This window comes from Magallana gigas, chromosome 5 (genome assembly GCF_963853765.1).
Source record: "Magallana gigas chromosome 5, xbMagGiga1.1, whole genome shotgun sequence".
NCBI classification, from domain to species: domain Eukaryota; kingdom Metazoa; phylum Mollusca; class Bivalvia; order Ostreida; family Ostreidae; genus Magallana; species Magallana gigas.
Genome location: NC_088857.1, coordinates 48688911 through 48706229, shown reverse-complemented (window position 1 = coordinate 48706229; position 17319 = coordinate 48688911). Strand labels below are relative to the sequence as shown.

At 34.9% G+C, this 17319-nt stretch overlaps 3 protein-coding genes across 5 annotated transcripts; 1 reads left to right on the top strand and 2 right to left on the bottom strand.

Annotated features, from left to right (window-relative positions):
* Positions 1 to 1477: 1477 nt before the first annotated feature.
* On the bottom strand, positions 1478 to 5853 carry LOC105319815 (uncharacterized). Of its 2 annotated transcripts, XM_011417511.4 has the most exons (8): positions 5700 to 5853; positions 4836 to 5513; positions 4633 to 4745; positions 4307 to 4448; positions 3658 to 3785; positions 3460 to 3573; positions 2835 to 2985; positions 1478 to 1938 (listed from the first exon to the last, which is right to left on the bottom strand). In XM_011417511.4, exons 1-8 carry the CDS (start codon positions 5821 to 5823, stop codon positions 1649 to 1651), a joined length of 1740 nt encoding a protein of 579 aa, XP_011415813.2. In that variant the 5' UTR covers positions 5824 to 5853; the 3' UTR covers positions 1478 to 1648. The 2 variants fall into 2 exon arrangements, with proteins under 2 accessions (XP_011415813.2, XP_011415812.2); XM_011417510.4 differs by having other exon boundaries at positions 4836 to 5852.
* A 202-nt stretch (positions 5854 to 6055) lies between these two features.
* Positions 6056 to 8570, top strand: LOC105319817 (putative transmembrane protein 183BP). Of its 2 annotated transcripts, XM_011417513.4 has the most exons (5): positions 6056 to 6205; positions 6458 to 6556; positions 6729 to 6848; positions 7086 to 7287; positions 7749 to 8570. In XM_011417513.4, exons 1-5 carry the CDS (start codon positions 6118 to 6120, stop codon positions 8344 to 8346), a joined length of 1107 nt encoding a protein of 368 aa, XP_011415815.2. In that variant the 5' UTR covers positions 6056 to 6117; the 3' UTR covers positions 8347 to 8570. The 2 variants fall into 2 exon arrangements, with proteins under 2 accessions (XP_011415815.2, XP_065942072.1); XM_066086000.1 differs by lacking the exon at positions 6458 to 6556 and having other exon boundaries at positions 6094 to 6205.
* A 262-nt stretch (positions 8571 to 8832) lies between these two features.
* Positions 8833 to 15952, bottom strand: LOC109617575 (uncharacterized). Its single transcript, XM_020063899.3, has 10 exons — positions 15789 to 15952; positions 15134 to 15448; positions 14610 to 14732; positions 14289 to 14476; positions 13157 to 14047; positions 12439 to 12987; positions 11285 to 12199; positions 10940 to 11052; positions 10533 to 10645; positions 8833 to 10410 (listed from the first exon to the last, which is right to left on the bottom strand). Exons 2-10 carry the CDS (start codon positions 15402 to 15404, stop codon positions 9638 to 9640), a joined length of 3936 nt encoding a protein of 1311 aa, XP_019919458.3. The 5' UTR covers positions 15405 to 15448; positions 15789 to 15952; the 3' UTR covers positions 8833 to 9637.
* Positions 15953 to 17319: the final 1367 nt, after the last annotated feature.

The window sequence follows — 17319 nt, the reverse complement described above, 5'->3', positions numbered from 1 at the left end:
ATGTTTACATGTGTATCGATCAAAGGAATCACATGCAGACGACAGAATTTTTCTTTGGATTTTTAATAGGCTTCACTTATTTATAAAATATCTTTGAGTTATATTCTTTATATTTTAAGACCAATTTAATACGATTATTACTACTACACGTTATATATTTATGTAAAAACACGCAGTGAAAATGTGCTGGGGAGGTCCTAGGAACAGCTGCATTGATCTCTTAAAAATAAACTTTTGAGGCAATACACATCGTTTTGACTGGAACTAATACGTGAAATTGACATGGTTTTAAAACTTTTTACGGTTTGAAGTTGTACTTTCATGTTCAGTGCGAGACAAATGGGTATTTCTGATCTGATAATTTACTGATGACGTTCGTGGTATATTGGAGTATAATGTCCGCGGCATCTCTGATCTCGGCAATAACTGTAGTAGAATTTGAAACATCTTGATGTAACCATAATTGTACTCACATTAGTGCCTGTTTGGGAGGGTAACAGTTGAAATTGACACCCCAAGAAAACCATTGTCAACCGACGCGAAGCGAGGTTGACAATGGTTTTCGAGGGGTGTCAATTTCAACTGTTATCCTCCCAAACAGGCACTATTTATTTTATTATAATGAATGTCAATTTTAAAAAAAAATTAAATGCTTTTCTATAGGAATGACTTGAATTCTACTGCGAACCGTACGCGCATCATTTACGCGCATGTAATAATTCGTTATGTTACCCGTTGCTAAGTGTGTTGCTAACGCTGAGGGTAATAGAACGGATTATCAACTGCGTCTCAACCAATCAGAGTTTAGTATTTAACATGAAAGTATAATAATATAAAATAAACCTTTGTGGTCATGAGACCATGCCATGCTGGAAAATTTGGCTTTCTCGAGGGTGTCTGGCAAATCTTTTCCAGAAGGAGCTTCTTTGAACTGAATTCAAAGAGTCAAATTGCTTGGTAGTAAATGTAGGTTTGGTTGATCCCAAATTGATACTCCACTTTCAATATGGTGTTGAATATAAGTACGTGTAATTAACAAAAACTCAAATACAATTACCCAGGATTAACAGTATATACCCCTATAGATAACTCAAACAAGTTCATCTGTTAATAATATATAACATATAATATATCTGAATATATATATGCGTATACTATAGTAATTTGAACATACTGGTTAAAATTTCTAACGCTTCAAGCAAGTGTTTGTATTACATTGTTCCTAATTTTTATCATTTTGACCATAACAATCATTAAGTATAATAAGTATAACAAATCAAAATGCGGTGAAAAAAAATTCGTCAAACTTTACTTAAAAAAGGCTTTATATAAAACTAATTTAAAAAGTAAAAATTACCCTACAATAAAAAAAACCCACAATATCAATACCTCGTGGGTTTCCCATTCGCACTCATACAAGCTCCTCGCAGAGATCCCACAATTAAATATAAAAAAAGCAAACAAACACAGTTTTAAATGTTTTAGATGTATAACAATTTATTGTCAACAAAACTGACATAAAAAGTTCAATAAATAAACAATAAATACAACAAATTTAATAATAAAATATGGAAATGAAATAGAAACTGTACTGATTATCACAGATATAGTTATCAGAAATGTAAACTAGTTACTGATCACAGAATCTCTAAATTTGAAGGGGAGTAATCTTGGCCTCCTGAATTTTCACACTATTCTTTATTTCCTCAAACGAAGACGGCTCGTCGGGCTCTTGGACTTTCCTCTTACTATCTTCCACTGCACACTCTTGCTCCTGCGCTATGCTGTCAACTACTCCACTCTCGCCGCTGCCGAGATCTCGAGCGATGGGAGATTGTGTGTCGGGAACCTCGTGTTCACGCATTTCCCTCCGTACGTAGGACAGACGCTGAGGGTCGAACACCCCCTCTGAGTGGGACACTGGCCTAGACGATTCTCCTAAACCAAAAAATGCAGTAGTTACGGAGTTAGTATAAGATAGACTAAACAATTAGATTATGTGGATGAAGACACACATTTAGAATAACAAGACTTTATTTAGTATGTAAGAATATAAATACTTTTATGGTATAGTATATTATATTATAGTTTTTATATTTTTTTCACTCAAAACCACATTTATAAATATTGTATAAATCCACGTATTACAAAATGCATAATTTGTGTAAACAAATTTGCCACTACACAGACACATCTGCCATGATAATTTATTACCACAAATGTATATAATGTTATAACCCAGATAACATGCATACAATAATACATAATACATTTGTAATCACATTAGGTCGAAGATATACATATTAATTAAAACATTATTTCTTTACTCTGTGGCTTTCTTGAGAAAAATACATAGTTTATTTAATTGCTTCTTATTTCTCAAACTGTAAGCAACTGACCAAGCTTGAAACAAGAAGGCTTAAATTTGAGAAGTAATACTTTTTGTTATCAATACACCGTAATTGACTGTATTTTGGACATTCTAGGATGAAGTGAAATTCGTCTCCAATCCTATTAAGAGCACAAAATCAACAAATGCGACGTGAACGTACAGTTTGGTTATAACGACCTTATTAAATTGCTAGTCTAGTCTAGTCTATGTGCAGATAATCTATATTTTGTCAGATAGTGAACAATAATTTCTAATATACGTTTCCTAAGATAGTACTTTAAACCAAAAGAGTCATACAAACATTTTGGAGGAACATTCAAAGAATTAGTGTATCTTTCCAGGAAAAAAAAAACCCATCAATAGTCTTTGCTTAATTTCTAAAATCTTATACTTTCTGGGGTTATATATTTACGTTCACTGATTAAGATTTTTTTGCAAATACCTATCTGGAATATTTGCTCGGACACCAGAGAGCAGTCGGTGGATTTATCGATGACGTAGAGGGCTTGGTCACAACACAGGACGTCAGACACCATACTGATGGGATCACTCAACGGACATATGTTCTCGTACTCCTTTGGCGGCTCTTTAGGCTAAAAATGTTCATTTTGAACTTAATAATAAATCAATATTCAGATATTTGAATTGATTTTGTTTGATACATATATTTTTTAATATATAAACATGTAACACGCACGTTTGTTGCATTATTGTAATCTTTTATGAATACTACTAGTACTGCTACTTCATTCATTATAGCTTGGTTATGACATCCCTTAAATATACTGTAACTTAAACGAATGCTTAAATGATATAAATCTCACACTTTACACAGTTTACATTAATCTGTCGCAAGCTCTCTCATAGTTAACAGTCTCAAAATGGCGTCTTTATTTTTTTTTTATTCCAAAATAAAAAAAAAATTGCAATCTGTTAATCCACACAGTATACTACTTATCCCTCTAGGAGAATTATTCATAATACTCTGTACAATTGTGATGTGTGATAATGCCCAAATGCCAAATAAATCTTATTTTCATCTGATTATTCACAAGAATACATCTAACCTCATCCGCCGGAAACAGCAGACCCTGTAAAACCATGTCCATCTCTTTATTCTGTAGTTCCAGCTTTTGAATGTAGCTCTGTTGTTGAAGGACCAGCAATTTCAATTCGTTGATCTGAAATGTATATAGATATCTATAAATCCTTCAAATTAAGTAAGAGAGAGAGAGAGAAAGCGAAAGAGAGACAGATATTTTTACTTTGGACTGGCGACTGAAATCGAGCGCCATTGCTTTTTCAATGGAACATCTCTGATGAAGCATGAGGGTGACGATATCCTCTGTGGAGTGCGAGTCTTTCCTGACCAGATTGAGATGTCGATCTTGCACTGAAACGAATAAGTAGATGAATTCCTGGAATTCGCCAAAATTGAACAAACATAGTTCTTGCATTTTGCAGTGAACGGCTATCAATTTACACGGAGGATATATAGAACCATGGTCCCAACCAACATGTCCGTAACTGAAACTATAAAATTAGATGATCAAGCAGCAGCTGTCAATTGAGGCAAAGCATTTTATTCTTTCACTGACGATCATAATGATACTCATCACCAAAGCAAAAACTTTTTCAGTTACCAGGCGTGTGGTGTTTCTGTTATGTGCACCGATTTCTACATACATGTATTATTTTCCTCAACAATAATTGGCTAAACTGCGTCATATACTCTTACAGCATACTTATATGGAGGTGAAGTGTTTAGATCTGATAAACTAAGATTTAGATGAAATAATGGCTTATTCAACAATGAAACCTTTTCCATAATTTGATATGCATTAAATTCCATAATAATTCTTAAAATTAGTTTATGCGTCCAATATGAATTTAATAACACATTTCAGAACATACTGTTGTTACGGATCCGGTTTTTCATGTTACTCTTAGACAGTTCAGTCATCAGCGCCTGGATTTCTTCTGTTTGACGTACTATTTCATTATGTAGTTGAGCTTGTGTCTGCACCCAATCGGTCTCCTTGATTTGTAGGTAGTCCTGAAATATGGATTCAGTATATTTTATTTCTTAGAGATCAATAGGAACCACCTTTATTTTAAAACGAACAATTATAAATATTCACACAGTAAATCTACCATGTAGCGTATAGTGACTGTTTATTATTTACTATTTGGTTTGTACGGCATATTGAACACTTTTGTACATTTTCGCTTGATCCTACCTGCATTTTCTCATTGTCGGCCTTCATACTCAAATACGTATTTTGAACACACCTGGCGTATTGTTCAATCCTCGCAGCATGTTTGGCAGACAAAGCTCCAAGCTGAACAAGGTCTATCAATAAAAATAACACAATAACATTTAAAATTCAAGTACGACATGTTGTATTTCATATATTTCATGGAACTTTTATTTGCACTTTACCTCCAATTTCAGCTGTGAAATGTTCGAACCGTTTTTCTAGTTCCACTAGCAACCCCAAAAGATCTTGAAGATATCCCCTATTGTCTTGGGTATCACTTTCTTCTGCTAATTTGGTTTCATTTTCCATAAGTTTATCTTTATCTCCCCCATGATTTTTCTCGGTTCCTTCTGTATCAGAAACGTCGGCTTCCTTGTCTGCAGAAACGCTTGCTTCCGTGTTTGCTGAAACTTCCGCTTCCTTGTCGTGTTCAGTGATTTCCGTCGTGCTTTCTTCACATGCAGAGCCATCTGTTTCACACGTTTTAAGGCTTTCTGTTTGATTTTCGAAAACGATACCGTTATTCACACAAAGTTTTTCCACGCAACTTCTTAACATGACAAATACTTCTTCCAAAGCATAATCAGTGTATTCCAAAAGATCGACCCTTCGCTCAAACTCTGCCAAGAAGTCTATATTGCATGAACTACTTCTAGCAGAACTGCCCGTACCATTGGTCATTCCACTTGAAGGGTTTGAAAAGGTTGACTGCATAGTGTCGTTTAAAGATTTATTAGGAGGACGAATTAATTCGTTGATGTTTTTCTCGCTAAGGGTTGGCCTTTGCAATTCACGATGGTCATCTTTACTGGCTGATCTGCTTGTTGAAAGAAAGTCGTCACTTTGCGATCGCCGAATAACTGAAATATTTTCATCGAAATCAAAGCTGTCGTCATCTATGTGTGAGCAAAGGGGAATGTAATGTCCCGACTTTTCTCTCGGAATAAGAGCAGGACCAACAAATGACGACTGGCTGTCTGCTTGGTCATTTTGATTAAGATTAACATTATCGTTTCCTTTGACGTCCGTAGAACTAATATTCTCACCTGCGTCGGAAAAATGATCATCAGATGGAACTGCTAAGCATTCTTCGATGACTTTATCGAGAAATTCATCAGTACAGTCCACAAATTCTTCGCTAGGATCTTCAAAGATTGTTTGATGTGCCATATTTACTACATCTATATGTCTAGTTTACGTCATAAAATTAACAAATGACGTCACACAGAAAACGTCACATTTCGACGTTTTTACAATTAATCTCACAATTTTCAATCAAACCTAAATAAACATTAATATAAAATGACAAAACTAAATCTAAGAATATCACAAGTGTATAGATTGATGAAAATCGACGAAACCAAAGTTAGTAAGATTTCCAAATTTGTCCGATTTATATTATATTATCTTTTTCGATTCAAGTCAGATAACCCTTCCACTTCCTGTTTATATTTGTTTCACAACATGAGAAAAAAATTTCGAAATAAACACAGAAAAAACAAAGTAAGGAATAACCAATGTGTTATATCAAAGGATCCAGGGATACAGAATGGTTTGAACTTTTTATAATATTGCTAAGTCTGTAGATGTAACTAAATGTTATAGTGCTACATGACTGCAAACATTCAATAACAACACTGTACTGATCTCGATCAAGGCCTTGATGATTTTATCATCAGATGATGTTTTATGAAATAACGATATTAACTAAGGAAATCTAGAATTATAAATTAAGCAATACATTTTTAAAGCCATCACCTTTTAGCATAAAACAAAAATAGAGTTTGTTGTTTAATTATTTCAGATGTGACTTTGTGTGATTATGCAGACTCATCTAAGACACAAACCTCTGGCTCTGTTAGAGTGAAGAAAGCCATTTCATCAATAGCTACAAACATTAAATGTAAGATTCAAATGTTATTTTTTAAATCATGGCATACTTGTGATATATTGTTTCAAATATCAAGTTATATTTTTTATCATGTATCATTTGTGACAAGACAACAGATGTTGAAATACATGCAGATTTAAAGAAGAATTTTCAAAAAATTCCCTACCATGCTCTCTTTTATCAGATCAAAGAAAAGACATGAACACAGACAATAGTGATCTCAGCTGGTTTGAGAAAGATTTGGAGGATTTTGATGTGTTAGATGATGTGGGTGAGGGGAACTCGGATGAAGATGATACAACCAGTAAGATTTTAATATGATTTAAGCATGATGTTTGTACAAAAGAATAATGCTTTGGAAATTTTATGGTTAAATTATCATTTTGGTTGAATGAGAAAATGTATTTTGCAAATATGATAAAAAATTGATGAATGTAGAGTGGGCCTAATGTAGTGTGTATAGCTGATAATTATAATGTTGTATGGATAAAAGTCTCTTAGTGAAACATGCTGTACATACTTGTTATTTATTTTTCTATAGAAACTGAAACAAAAGCTTTAAGACCCCGAAAGAAATGCAAAGAAAAAGAGGAGAACGTAGGGAGACATGTTTACCCTGTTGACATCTGGTTCACTCTGGCTGCCTACATTGACCCTGAGGCTGTGAGGAACTTCGCAACCTTGTGTAAAGATTCGTATCTAGTGACCAGGACGAGGCAGTTTTGGAAAAACCTTTATACAAGGTATTCAGAATTAAAATAATTTATTTGTATATTCTATCAGAAAGTGATTAATTTATGGGGAATATAGTTGAGCCAATCACTTTAATTTCATCTGCTTAAAAAAGGTTGGAATTCAAAATTTGGTAGAAATATTTTATTGTTTTTTTTCCTTTCTTACAAAATTTGAGCAATTAAGTTATCTTCCATTGTTTGTTTACCCGCTAATTTGGTATTCTGTATATATAAATGTAGATATCAGATGGTAATAGGAAAAGTATTGTTTACTTATCTACCTGTTTATTCAGGGAGATAGGATTGATAAATTGTCAATGTGACTGGACCTACATGTATTTAAAAAAACAAAAAACTATTCTATAGATCTATAGCATTGGCCTTTAATAAGTTAGTTTGATTAACTTGTAATCTTTTGAATATATAATATGGAAAGTTATTTAATAAATGATAAACATATATTTTTAAAGGTTTTGTGCTAATAATACGCACCTGCCTGTTGAGCTGCAGATAGAATGCCTGGAGCGAGCCCAAGGACTTAGATACAGAGTGGTCCGGGCTCTCTTCTGGTCTTACCCTCTATTTATTTCAAGAACAACAACCAATTTGCCATTTGAAAATGAGCCCTACCATTTAAAAGGAAACAGGTGTCTGTTTACATGGACTGAACCCTTTAAAAATGTCTGGAACTTTAGCTTTAAGTTGAAGAAAGAGCGACTTTCTCATATTAACAAACTGACAACGCTGATGGCTCTACCGGGTCGAGTGAATCTGTATGACGGTTACTGTGATGTGTATGGACACGATGAAATCGACTGCTATGTATTACAAGTGACTTGTCAAAATTATCAGAGCTTTTTATCAGTGATGGGATTAGTATTGTGCAATGTTTATTTGAAGGTCAGCCAGGAAAGTCGTTTCTACTGTCTCCGCCTTCATTTTGACACATCAATGAAAGAGTCGACCAATCAAAACAGGGACGTTGTTGGTGATACTGTGATTTTCTTAGACCGTGTTGTTAATCTAAAAGTGTTTCCATGGTGGCACTCTAAATACCCTTTTAAATGAAAACTTGTTAAAACTTATGAATACTCAGGTACTGTTATAGATTATGCTACAAGAAGGAACAACTGTCGTATGCAGCTGGTGTGATTTTTAGAAATTTATTGACATACTGGTTTTATGACAGGGGCTGTTTTTCACATATCTGTATTTTATTATACCTGTTTGTTTGTTTGTTTTGGGAAACTGTTTAAGATTGTTTAATAATGAATAAAAAATTGTTTCAAATATTACAGCAAATGAAATATTTCTTGTACATGTAAGACCATGATAGTCTATGCAACCATATTGGTCATAGATAAAGTTGCTCAGTGTGATGGCTCATTTGTGACTATCATGACAGCAAGAGTTGACCATTTACATCTATTTATTTTTTACTTTGTTTATTTGAGTATTGTCAATGTGAATCAATGTATAGGGCATTACATGAACCATCAACATGTAATTCTGTGGATTTTCACACAAAATATTATCAGTAACGCCATGTTCCAAAATTTTATAAATGCATCAAAATTATTTGATTTTTTCACATAAATTTACATAAAAATCAAGTGTTCAATGCTATGTACAATTTTGTATCATGTTTATGTTGTACATGTATTAATGTTCACTGAGATCATTTCATCCTTTACAAAAAAAAAAGGCATCTAGAATTTCTCGATTGCTTTATTGAAACTTTAATTTTAAATTAGTTTTACAAACATATTATTTTACACTATATATAAATGACTGATACTAGTAACTAAGTACCAGTAGGCTATCCCTATTAATCAAGAAAAACAGTACTGATTAACTGCATAGGTCACATCTACACAGTACAATAAATAGCAATCACAGGGTTTTAACTTGCATGGTCACGTCTTCAAATCTGTGAAGTCCTATGCTCTTTTCAAAGGTTAAGAGTGATTCATTTCAATGATAAAATGTTTTTTGGGGTGATTCCTACGGGTATAAATATCTGTTGCGGGCATTGCAGAAAAAATTCAAATGCGGCGAAGGAGAATCAGGAGATGTAAATTTTTTCTGCATTTATTGCTATACTCATAGTTTTCTAATAAAGAAAGAATGCAGGCACAGAAACGGAAGTTCAAACCATGTCGAAAGAAATAGTAGTACATGTACAATACCCTGTAAGTCTTTCTGGTTGGTCTCTAGTTCTCGGATACTACATTCCCTAAACTTTTTCTTGAATTTTACCACCCGTGTACGTTCTTAACTAACACAAATGTTCTTATTAATATTTTACTGATACATGTAAGTACATGTACTATGGTATATTTTTCTAACGGTGATAGTTCTAGCAGGAGTAACCATGCAATTTGTCTCTGGGATTCCCCAACACAAAATGGACTGGCCCTCCACAGGCTTCTCCCCCCTGTTGTGTGGCATCATCTTCTTCTATCTGGCGTGCTCTATCAGCTATATCTGTCTGTTGTGTGAATATACCTACTTCTGTCTCTTGTACGCTATCAGCTATTTCCATAGTTTCTGTCTGTTGCTGGTCCCGAGGTTCGTGTATTGGGAAGATGTAACCGTTGTCCTGTACACTCTCCCTTCTGATTGCATTATTGAACAACAGTCTGTTGAAATTTGGCGAAGGTAAGTTAGGCTCTGATTGTAAACGTCTGGATTTTGGCGCTAGGATGTATGGCATTCCTATGGAATCGGCGCGTCCTCTATGCATTTTGGGAAATGGTTCCGAGTTTAGACGTCGTGCAGTATTCGGTGAAAAGGACAGTTTTATCACAGGTTCGCTTCTTAGCCTGGGGTGTCGAGGTATGTGAGTTGACAAGTGCGTGGGCAGGCCCGGCATATTCCTCCGCGGGGGGACTGACGGCGAATTCTTTACTCTTTCATTCCTCACTTGGTTGCTGTTCTCCCTGATATCTCCAGTAGACCGTGTGGACTTGGGTGTTCCGCAAGGCGAGTCGCTACGAAAGAAATCGCCAAGTCTTAGTGAAATTTCCGAATTAATTCGCTTCATGTTGATGATGCTGAAATCGTCAATGGAGTTGTATTCTGATTTCGTCGATGTATCCGAAGACATAGAAGACATTATGTATGTTTGTCCTAAATAAAAAAAAAAGTAACATTCAATGATTGAATGCCAACCATTTATTAAATCACAATATCAGATACTACGCTATGGCTACTTTAATATTGTTGCTTGTATTGATGTACTAGTAACTTACTCCGCCATATGCAGAGGAACGCCAACAAAAGGATAACGATTGCTCCAGCAAAGACGGACAAGAGAACTGTTTTGACGAGTTTAACTATTCCTGATGTGTCCGCCTCAGTCTCACTTAAAATTAGAAAAATGGAATGAACCAGGTAAACATCTATGGTTTATATCAAACACCAGAATTTAGGGCACTTTGAATAATAATAAAAAAAATTCGACATCATACACAATTAATTATGTTATGTCATGGGTTATATAATGCGTTAGGGTCATACTATTTTGATCGTGAAATTGCTGTCCACATAGTGTATGCTCGAACATGTAGAATCTTTACACTGAGAAAATATATATTAAGTAAAGAAAACCAAAACGTTGCAGGATGTTAGCGTAACGAACCGATATGAATGATTATACCTGTGCGTCGATGACGTCACTGATACATCGCCACAAGAAGAGTTAGAAGGATATACTTGGATTCTTTTTCTTTCGAAATATGGCTCAGCATCGCCATGATGCCAATGTCCAATCTGAAAAGTTGAACAACTTCAGTGATTCGAACGGCGCTACAGTTGCATTGTTTTATAATTATTTTATTTTTAAGAGTAACGTAAATATCCTTTTGCTAGAACAAGTAAACAATTTGAAAAAAGTTTTGAGAGGAAAATCGCTAAATGCATTGCGATTTTTACAATAAGGACTTTGTCTGATGGTATCATGTGATCCTCCTTTATCATTTATTATATTTTTCAAGCAACATGCCTCAACAAAGTCTTTTTCTTCTATGATGTATATTTTGAGCCCAAGGACGCCATTTCCGTTCGAGTCAAACAACTGATCATCCCGGTCATCGCCATCGATGTCCAAAGTCACATTTCTCACGAATTCTACCACGTGTTCAGGAGAATTCCTATACTCCGAACAAATAGTTTCATCTTTGCACATACTCTTTAAGGCTTGGTAAGCACCCTTAATCAACGCTGTTATTGACTTTATCAAATATGGTGTCCACTTGTCTAAATGTTCAGGAAATTTACGTAGTAATTCACGGTTACATTTTTGGGGGAATTCTTTTCTAAAGCTAAATTCGTAGTAACAGTTCAAGTTTTCTTGCATGAAATAAAGCAGACTTGTAGGCAATTCTACAGACGCCGGATCGAACTTTCTAAGATATGTTTTATACTCGTCACTTTGGGGAATAGGTTGTTCTGCGACGATAAGGGATCCGTGCAGATTCGGATATTTCAACATATAGTCTCTGTGGTAAAAACAATTTTCCCCGATGAATAGAAATCGACGATGTTCATTTATACTGTTGATCGCTCTTGCGACTTTTGGCATCAGTGGTGAAGCAATGTAAACGAGTACTTGCCGGGCGCCAGGGAATCTGTGTAGACTTGCCACTACACTGCTTATATCATTACTAACATCACTCCCATAAACTCGAACAGTCTGCGCAACACAGATATTGAAACTAGGAGCCAAGCTCAAAATCAGTTTCACCGCAGATTCGCCATACTTCCCATCACTAAACAGTACTTGGATGTTGTTGGAGCCCAGTTTGTTCACCATTTGGAGCATGACTCGAGTTGTGTAGTTCAATGGAGTCGCCAAGCCTAGATAATACGGGTAGTTCAAACGGTCGCTGAGCAAGTCAGACGTAGCACAACAGCTAACCTGTGTCAAATTTAAAGAATGACGCGTTTAATTTTTATACGTATGTGAATCCCCCCCCCCCCCAAAAAAAAAAGAAAAAAGAAAAGAAAAGGAAAAAAATATTTTAATTAAACTTTAGTATTTTCACTTTTTCCATTGTACTGTGATTATTCGGGAAAACTTATTTCTATAAGATACAAAAATGAAGAAAATGAGCTTTGTAATTATTTTTTTCTTTCAATCAAATCGTAAACACAAACCTGAACAGTTTTCAATTCTGTTGTGATGTCCGCCACCTGTAAAGTTGGACTACTAGAAAATCCACCAGCATACCCTAAAATCTTGTCGGAAATATTAGGTATGCGATTGTTAATCTGCCCGTGTAGCTGGAGCTCTAGAATAATATCGGAAGTTATCAATGGATCATCACAGGTGTCCAGGAGCAGAAGACCAACTTTTTTGTTTGGAAAAATATCACTGTTTTCGTTTATCTTGTCGATTGCAAACTTTGCCCCTAGTGCGACATCGAGACCAATCCTTCGCCTAACTGGACCACAGTGTAAGGGCTCACTTCCTCGATTGTGAATGGGGAACGTGACGACCACAATGACGTCACCGGGGTCATACAGATATGTCTCGGACTCGTGGTTTTGAAGACATATCGTGCAAGTCGTGTTCGGTTGACAAATTGATTTGACTGTATTGGTGATCCTACCCATGTTGTCGTAGAATTTTACCCTTGGTTTCAGTAAAGTAAATTTTGGTTTCCCGCCTTCTGCCGGTGTTTCTGGCTTTTTCAGAGAACCTACCTAAATATTGGAAGGAAATCAGTTGCAAATTCATGTTTTTTTAATCAATTCAGACATATATAATTATGCCCTATGTTCTAGTATTTCGAGCTTGAATCAAACATTTTAATGAACGCGTTTTACCCTAATGGGAGTAATATCAAGTCATTTTACATAAATTAGTACCTACATTAACAAACTCAAAGTTTGTGTCGTTTGATGGGCTCTGGTAGTTGTAAACTTCGTACATCAACCCGGAGTTTTGAAATTGAATATCACCTTCTTTAGTGAAAGAAACCCTTTCGGTAAGATTTCTAAGCTTAGCTTTCTGTGGAAAATCTTTCTCAAAATCCACAGTAGTTCGTCTGGCTTGCTCTATATACTCAGATAATCTATTTTCCTTCATTTCTGAGCATAATCCACTGATCCCACGGCAAACCTTCTGATGTACGTCCTTGATTGTTTTGGCAACACTGTAAGTCGCCATTATGGCATATTTAACAAACGTCGACGATGGGTATTTCGTTAACAGATTGTCAACATTCAATTTGTTGTATCCCAATTGTAATTTCATGAATTGTTGCAACCAAGGGTTTATTTGCGTATCATCTTGGTTCTTGCTCATATTAGCAAACATTGTATTCCAGTACTCCGAAAATTCGGACATTTCTTTGTGAGGGGGCGACATGGCAAATGATCCTTTTGCCGCCGGGTAGATTTCCTTCGATTCGGAATTAAAGAAAATCTCAGACTGCAAGCCTAGGCTCTCCGAAAAAATGATAGAGGGAACAGAGTATTGAGAAAATGAAATACGTTCAATGCTATCAATGAAAGAGCGAACCATTGAAACAGCTCCGATAAAAACGATGCCCTTGATTCTCAGTGCAGTTATATTGTACAGAATTTCATGGAAACGGGCCCTTGAAATGTCACTGTCACATTGATAAACAGCTGCGATACAAATGCGTCTCTCTGCCAGGGCGTCACTCAGTTCACGGGCTGCGTCATTACCGTACGCGTCACCCGAGTGAATTAATCCAATATACGTCCAACCCAGGTCAACCAGCAAATCCAACATAGTCTGAAAATCACAAAAAAAATTATCACAAAGTATCATAATTATAGGCTTTACGACTTAAATCAACCATTTTCTCTATGTAGAGATTCATTGTCAAACGAACATTCTTTACGAATTACATGAATGATAATTTATGACGCAGTCCTATAAAGATACGTTAAATATGATAATTTTGCACACATTCCGTTTATAGCAAACTTAAAATCATAAGTCTCGTGTATGATGAACAAGAAAGGACATGGACCTGCGTTTGGATTTTGTCGGATGGTATCGTCCGGAAGAAGTTGAGGAATGTTTCGGCATTCGTTTCATTGGTCAGGAACGCGGCCGTGGAGGAGTAGGAGACTTGTAGGAGCTTGTAGTCGTCAGGGACACTGCTCAGTATCCGGGATACAACTGCAGACTCGGAGCTAAAGGTTGGACCTAGTACAGCTGAAGAAACCAAACGACAATCTTTTACCGATCAGAAGAATTGGCAAAGCATTATCGATTTACAATTTAATCTATATTTTTATCAATATATACATGTAGGTATATACTTTTTTGATGGAGGAAGCATGTGTACCTTTAATATAGACCGGTTTGTTGGTTTTATTTGACGCTCTATGTTCTCGTAAAAGCTGGAGAAACTTGTTGCTTTGCAGAGCAGCAATGCTAGGTATTCCGCATGTCGGGTAAGCCAGAAGTCCTGCATTACAAAAAAAGTATGTTGAGCAAAGAATGCCGTGAGAGGAAACGGACCTAGTGCATTAAACCAGTTATATAGTCTATATATAAGGTGAGTGGTAACTAGGTTTTAATATATCACTGACAGAATGCATATATTTAAAGGCCTTAGAATAACAACAAGCTTTAATAATAATGTACTATGACGCCATGCATTCCAACAAATTGGTTACAAGTCCATGCTTTTAAAATTTGATATTGAAGTCTACTGCCTTAAACCAATATAAATTCTTATCAGATACACAAATGAAAACGTGGACTATCTTATATACATGTAAAATGTATTCTGTACATGTATTCCTATAATGAAAACGCAAGAATTTTTAAGTTTAGTTTCAAAAGAATCGTAAGCCCCGGTGTTACCTAATCGAACCCCAGGGATGAAGTTAACCTCATTCAGTCGCATCAGAGACCATTTAACTGCTTCCATCTCCATCAAAGAGTACATGTCCAAATCCAGGTCACATCGATCGGGCTGTTTGGTGTTAAAGATGTGGAAAAGACCTCCAATGATGACATCTCCGGTCAAAAACGCGGGGGTGTCAATGACGTCATTTACCTGTTGCGACTGAGTATCTTTGATTCCGTTCGAGACGACAAATAGATGGCAGTAAAATAAGATCCTTGCAGACATGTCCCTATTTTCTGTATATTGTTAGTACAGAACGTGTAGTTTCTCTAAGCAAAAATCAGAAATAATTCAAGTTACATGTATATTGTATACCGTAAAGTTGAGTATTTACCTCGCATCCAAAGTTATATAATTAATTAATTATATATACACTAGTATACAAAAGATGGAGTGATAAAAAAACATCGATGTCATATTCAAAATAAACAAATGAATATTCAATGACAAAAAATTATTTGAAATAAATATTCGTCATATTGATTACCGATATCCAACAAATATGCATTAAAAAGTCTGACAGCGTGAAATGCATATCCAAATCTAAATTATTGACAGTATATACAATAAACACCACTGTACGTATATTTTACAAATAATCAGTCTCACCTTCTTAATACTTGTCTCTCTTCAGGAATACAGAATTTTCTACAAGAGCATTTCATTATGCTATATAACGGAAGTCAAAATTCTTTCATCGCTATCGTTTGATTCATCAAGAACGCCTGGATCTATGTGTAATGCCTCAAAAGGATTATTTGTGTTTACTTTAGAACTTGAATCGTACGGACATTTCGGTCACTAAATAATTTAAGTAGTTCCTTATTAAAGGAATCGCGGCCTGTCACAATAGATATGTGTATCTAATTACATTGGTTATATTTGGAGGTATTAATGACAATGACAATGACAATGACAATGAACTTTATTCTCATAACTGAATTTACAGTGTAGAGAAAAAACATATGTACAGTATGTACAAACTACAATATATATAATAAATGAAAATCAATGGTACATGCATGATGAAGGGATAACAGATATAATTTAACCAAGAGAGTTAACTCTCTCAAATATAGTATCTAATAGTTTACAAATATTGGTAAGTTGGTTTATGTTTGTGATATTAAACAGTTTTTCAAATTTTACAACATTTGGATTTGTTATGAAATATTTTGGTAAACATCTAACCCTTGAATTGGATATATATACATCAGTACATTTGAAAAGGTAGTGAAATTCATCCCCAATTTCATTGCAGGTACATAGTTTACAAATTCTGTTTTCTCTAGGAATATTAAACCATCTACCTATCTCAATAGGTAATTTAGCATTACCAGTTCTAAAGTTACAATATTTCTTACATAATTGTGTTGGCAAAATCAATAAATACTTTTCAAAATCCAGTGAGTTTTTAAAAATCCTATAATTTAAACCTTTTGGAGAATTATGTACCTCACTATACCATGATTGCTTAAATTGGTCTAATAAAATATTGTATACTTTAGATTTTAACCAGGGTATGTTTATTGTGTTTTGATACCATATATATGTCAATCCACATTGATTTAAAGTTTTCTTAATGGCTTCGCACCATGGGTTATTAAAATTCTTCAATACATTAAAAAGTTTTGCTGACAATTTTGAGTTCTGGAAATTGACTAATTTACCCCAGAAGGAAATCATTCTAACTTTAACATTAATTGTTAAGGGGTATCTTCCAAGTTCCCCATATACCATAAAGTTTGGAGTTGAGGTTCTCAAGTTCAATATATGTTTACAAAATTTTAAATGTAATTTTTCAAGGAGATTAGTGTTATGAAAACCCCAAACTTCGCATCCATATAATAATATTGGTTTGATAATTTTATCGAACATGTCTACTTTACAATCAATTGTTAGATTATGTGTTCTGCACTTCCCAATAACACCATACATTGCTTTAGTAGCTTTATCAAACAGTTCTTTAACATTAAGATTAAAAGAGTTGCTTTTACAAAAAGTAACACCCAGGTATTTAAAGTTGTTAACAATTTCTAATTGGGAACCTTCAAAAGTAAAACAGTTGGTTTGTTTACCTCTACCAAACATTACAACTTTAGTTTTTTTACTGTTAACCTTAAGACGCCACTCTTTACAA

What these genes read in the sequence shown, in the direction of transcription:
- LOC105319815 (XM_011417510.4), bottom strand. Translation starts at nt 5,823, where the DNA reads ATGGCACATCAAACAATCTTTGAAGATCCTAGCGAAGAATTTGTGGAC. An exon ending in CCGACAATGAGAAAATGCAG is followed by an intron (nt 4,449 to 4,632) that starts GTAGGATCAAGC and finishes TCCATATTTCAG; the next exon opens with GACTACCTACAAATCAAGGA. An exon ending in ATTTCAGTCGCCAGTCCAAA is followed by an intron (nt 3,574 to 3,657) that starts GTAAAAATATCT and finishes TATACATTTCAG; the next exon opens with ATCAACGAATTGAAATTGCT.
- LOC105319817 (XM_011417513.4), top strand. Translation starts at nt 6,118, where the DNA reads ATGAGAAAAAAATTTCGAAATAAACACAGAAAAAACAAAGTAAGGAAT. An exon ending in AATAGCTACAAACATTAAAT is followed by an intron (nt 6,557 to 6,728) that starts GTAAGATTCAAA and finishes CTCTTTTATCAG; the next exon opens with ATCAAAGAAAAGACATGAAC. An exon ending in GGATGAAGATGATACAACCA is followed by an intron (nt 6,849 to 7,085) that starts GTAAGATTTTAA and finishes ATTTTTCTATAG; the next exon opens with AAACTGAAACAAAAGCTTTA.
- LOC109617575 (XM_020063899.3), bottom strand. Translation starts at nt 15,404, where the DNA reads ATGTCTGCAAGGATCTTATTTTACTGCCATCTATTTGTCGTCTCGAAC. An exon ending in CAGAATTGAAAACTGTTCAG is followed by an intron (nt 12,200 to 12,438) that starts GTTTGTGTTTAC and finishes AATTTGACACAG; the next exon opens with GTTAGCTGTTGTGCTACGTC. An exon ending in GTTCCTCTGCATATGGCGGA is followed by an intron (nt 10,411 to 10,532) that starts GTAAGTTACTAG and finishes TTTTTTATTTAG; the next exon opens with GACAAACATACATAATGTCT.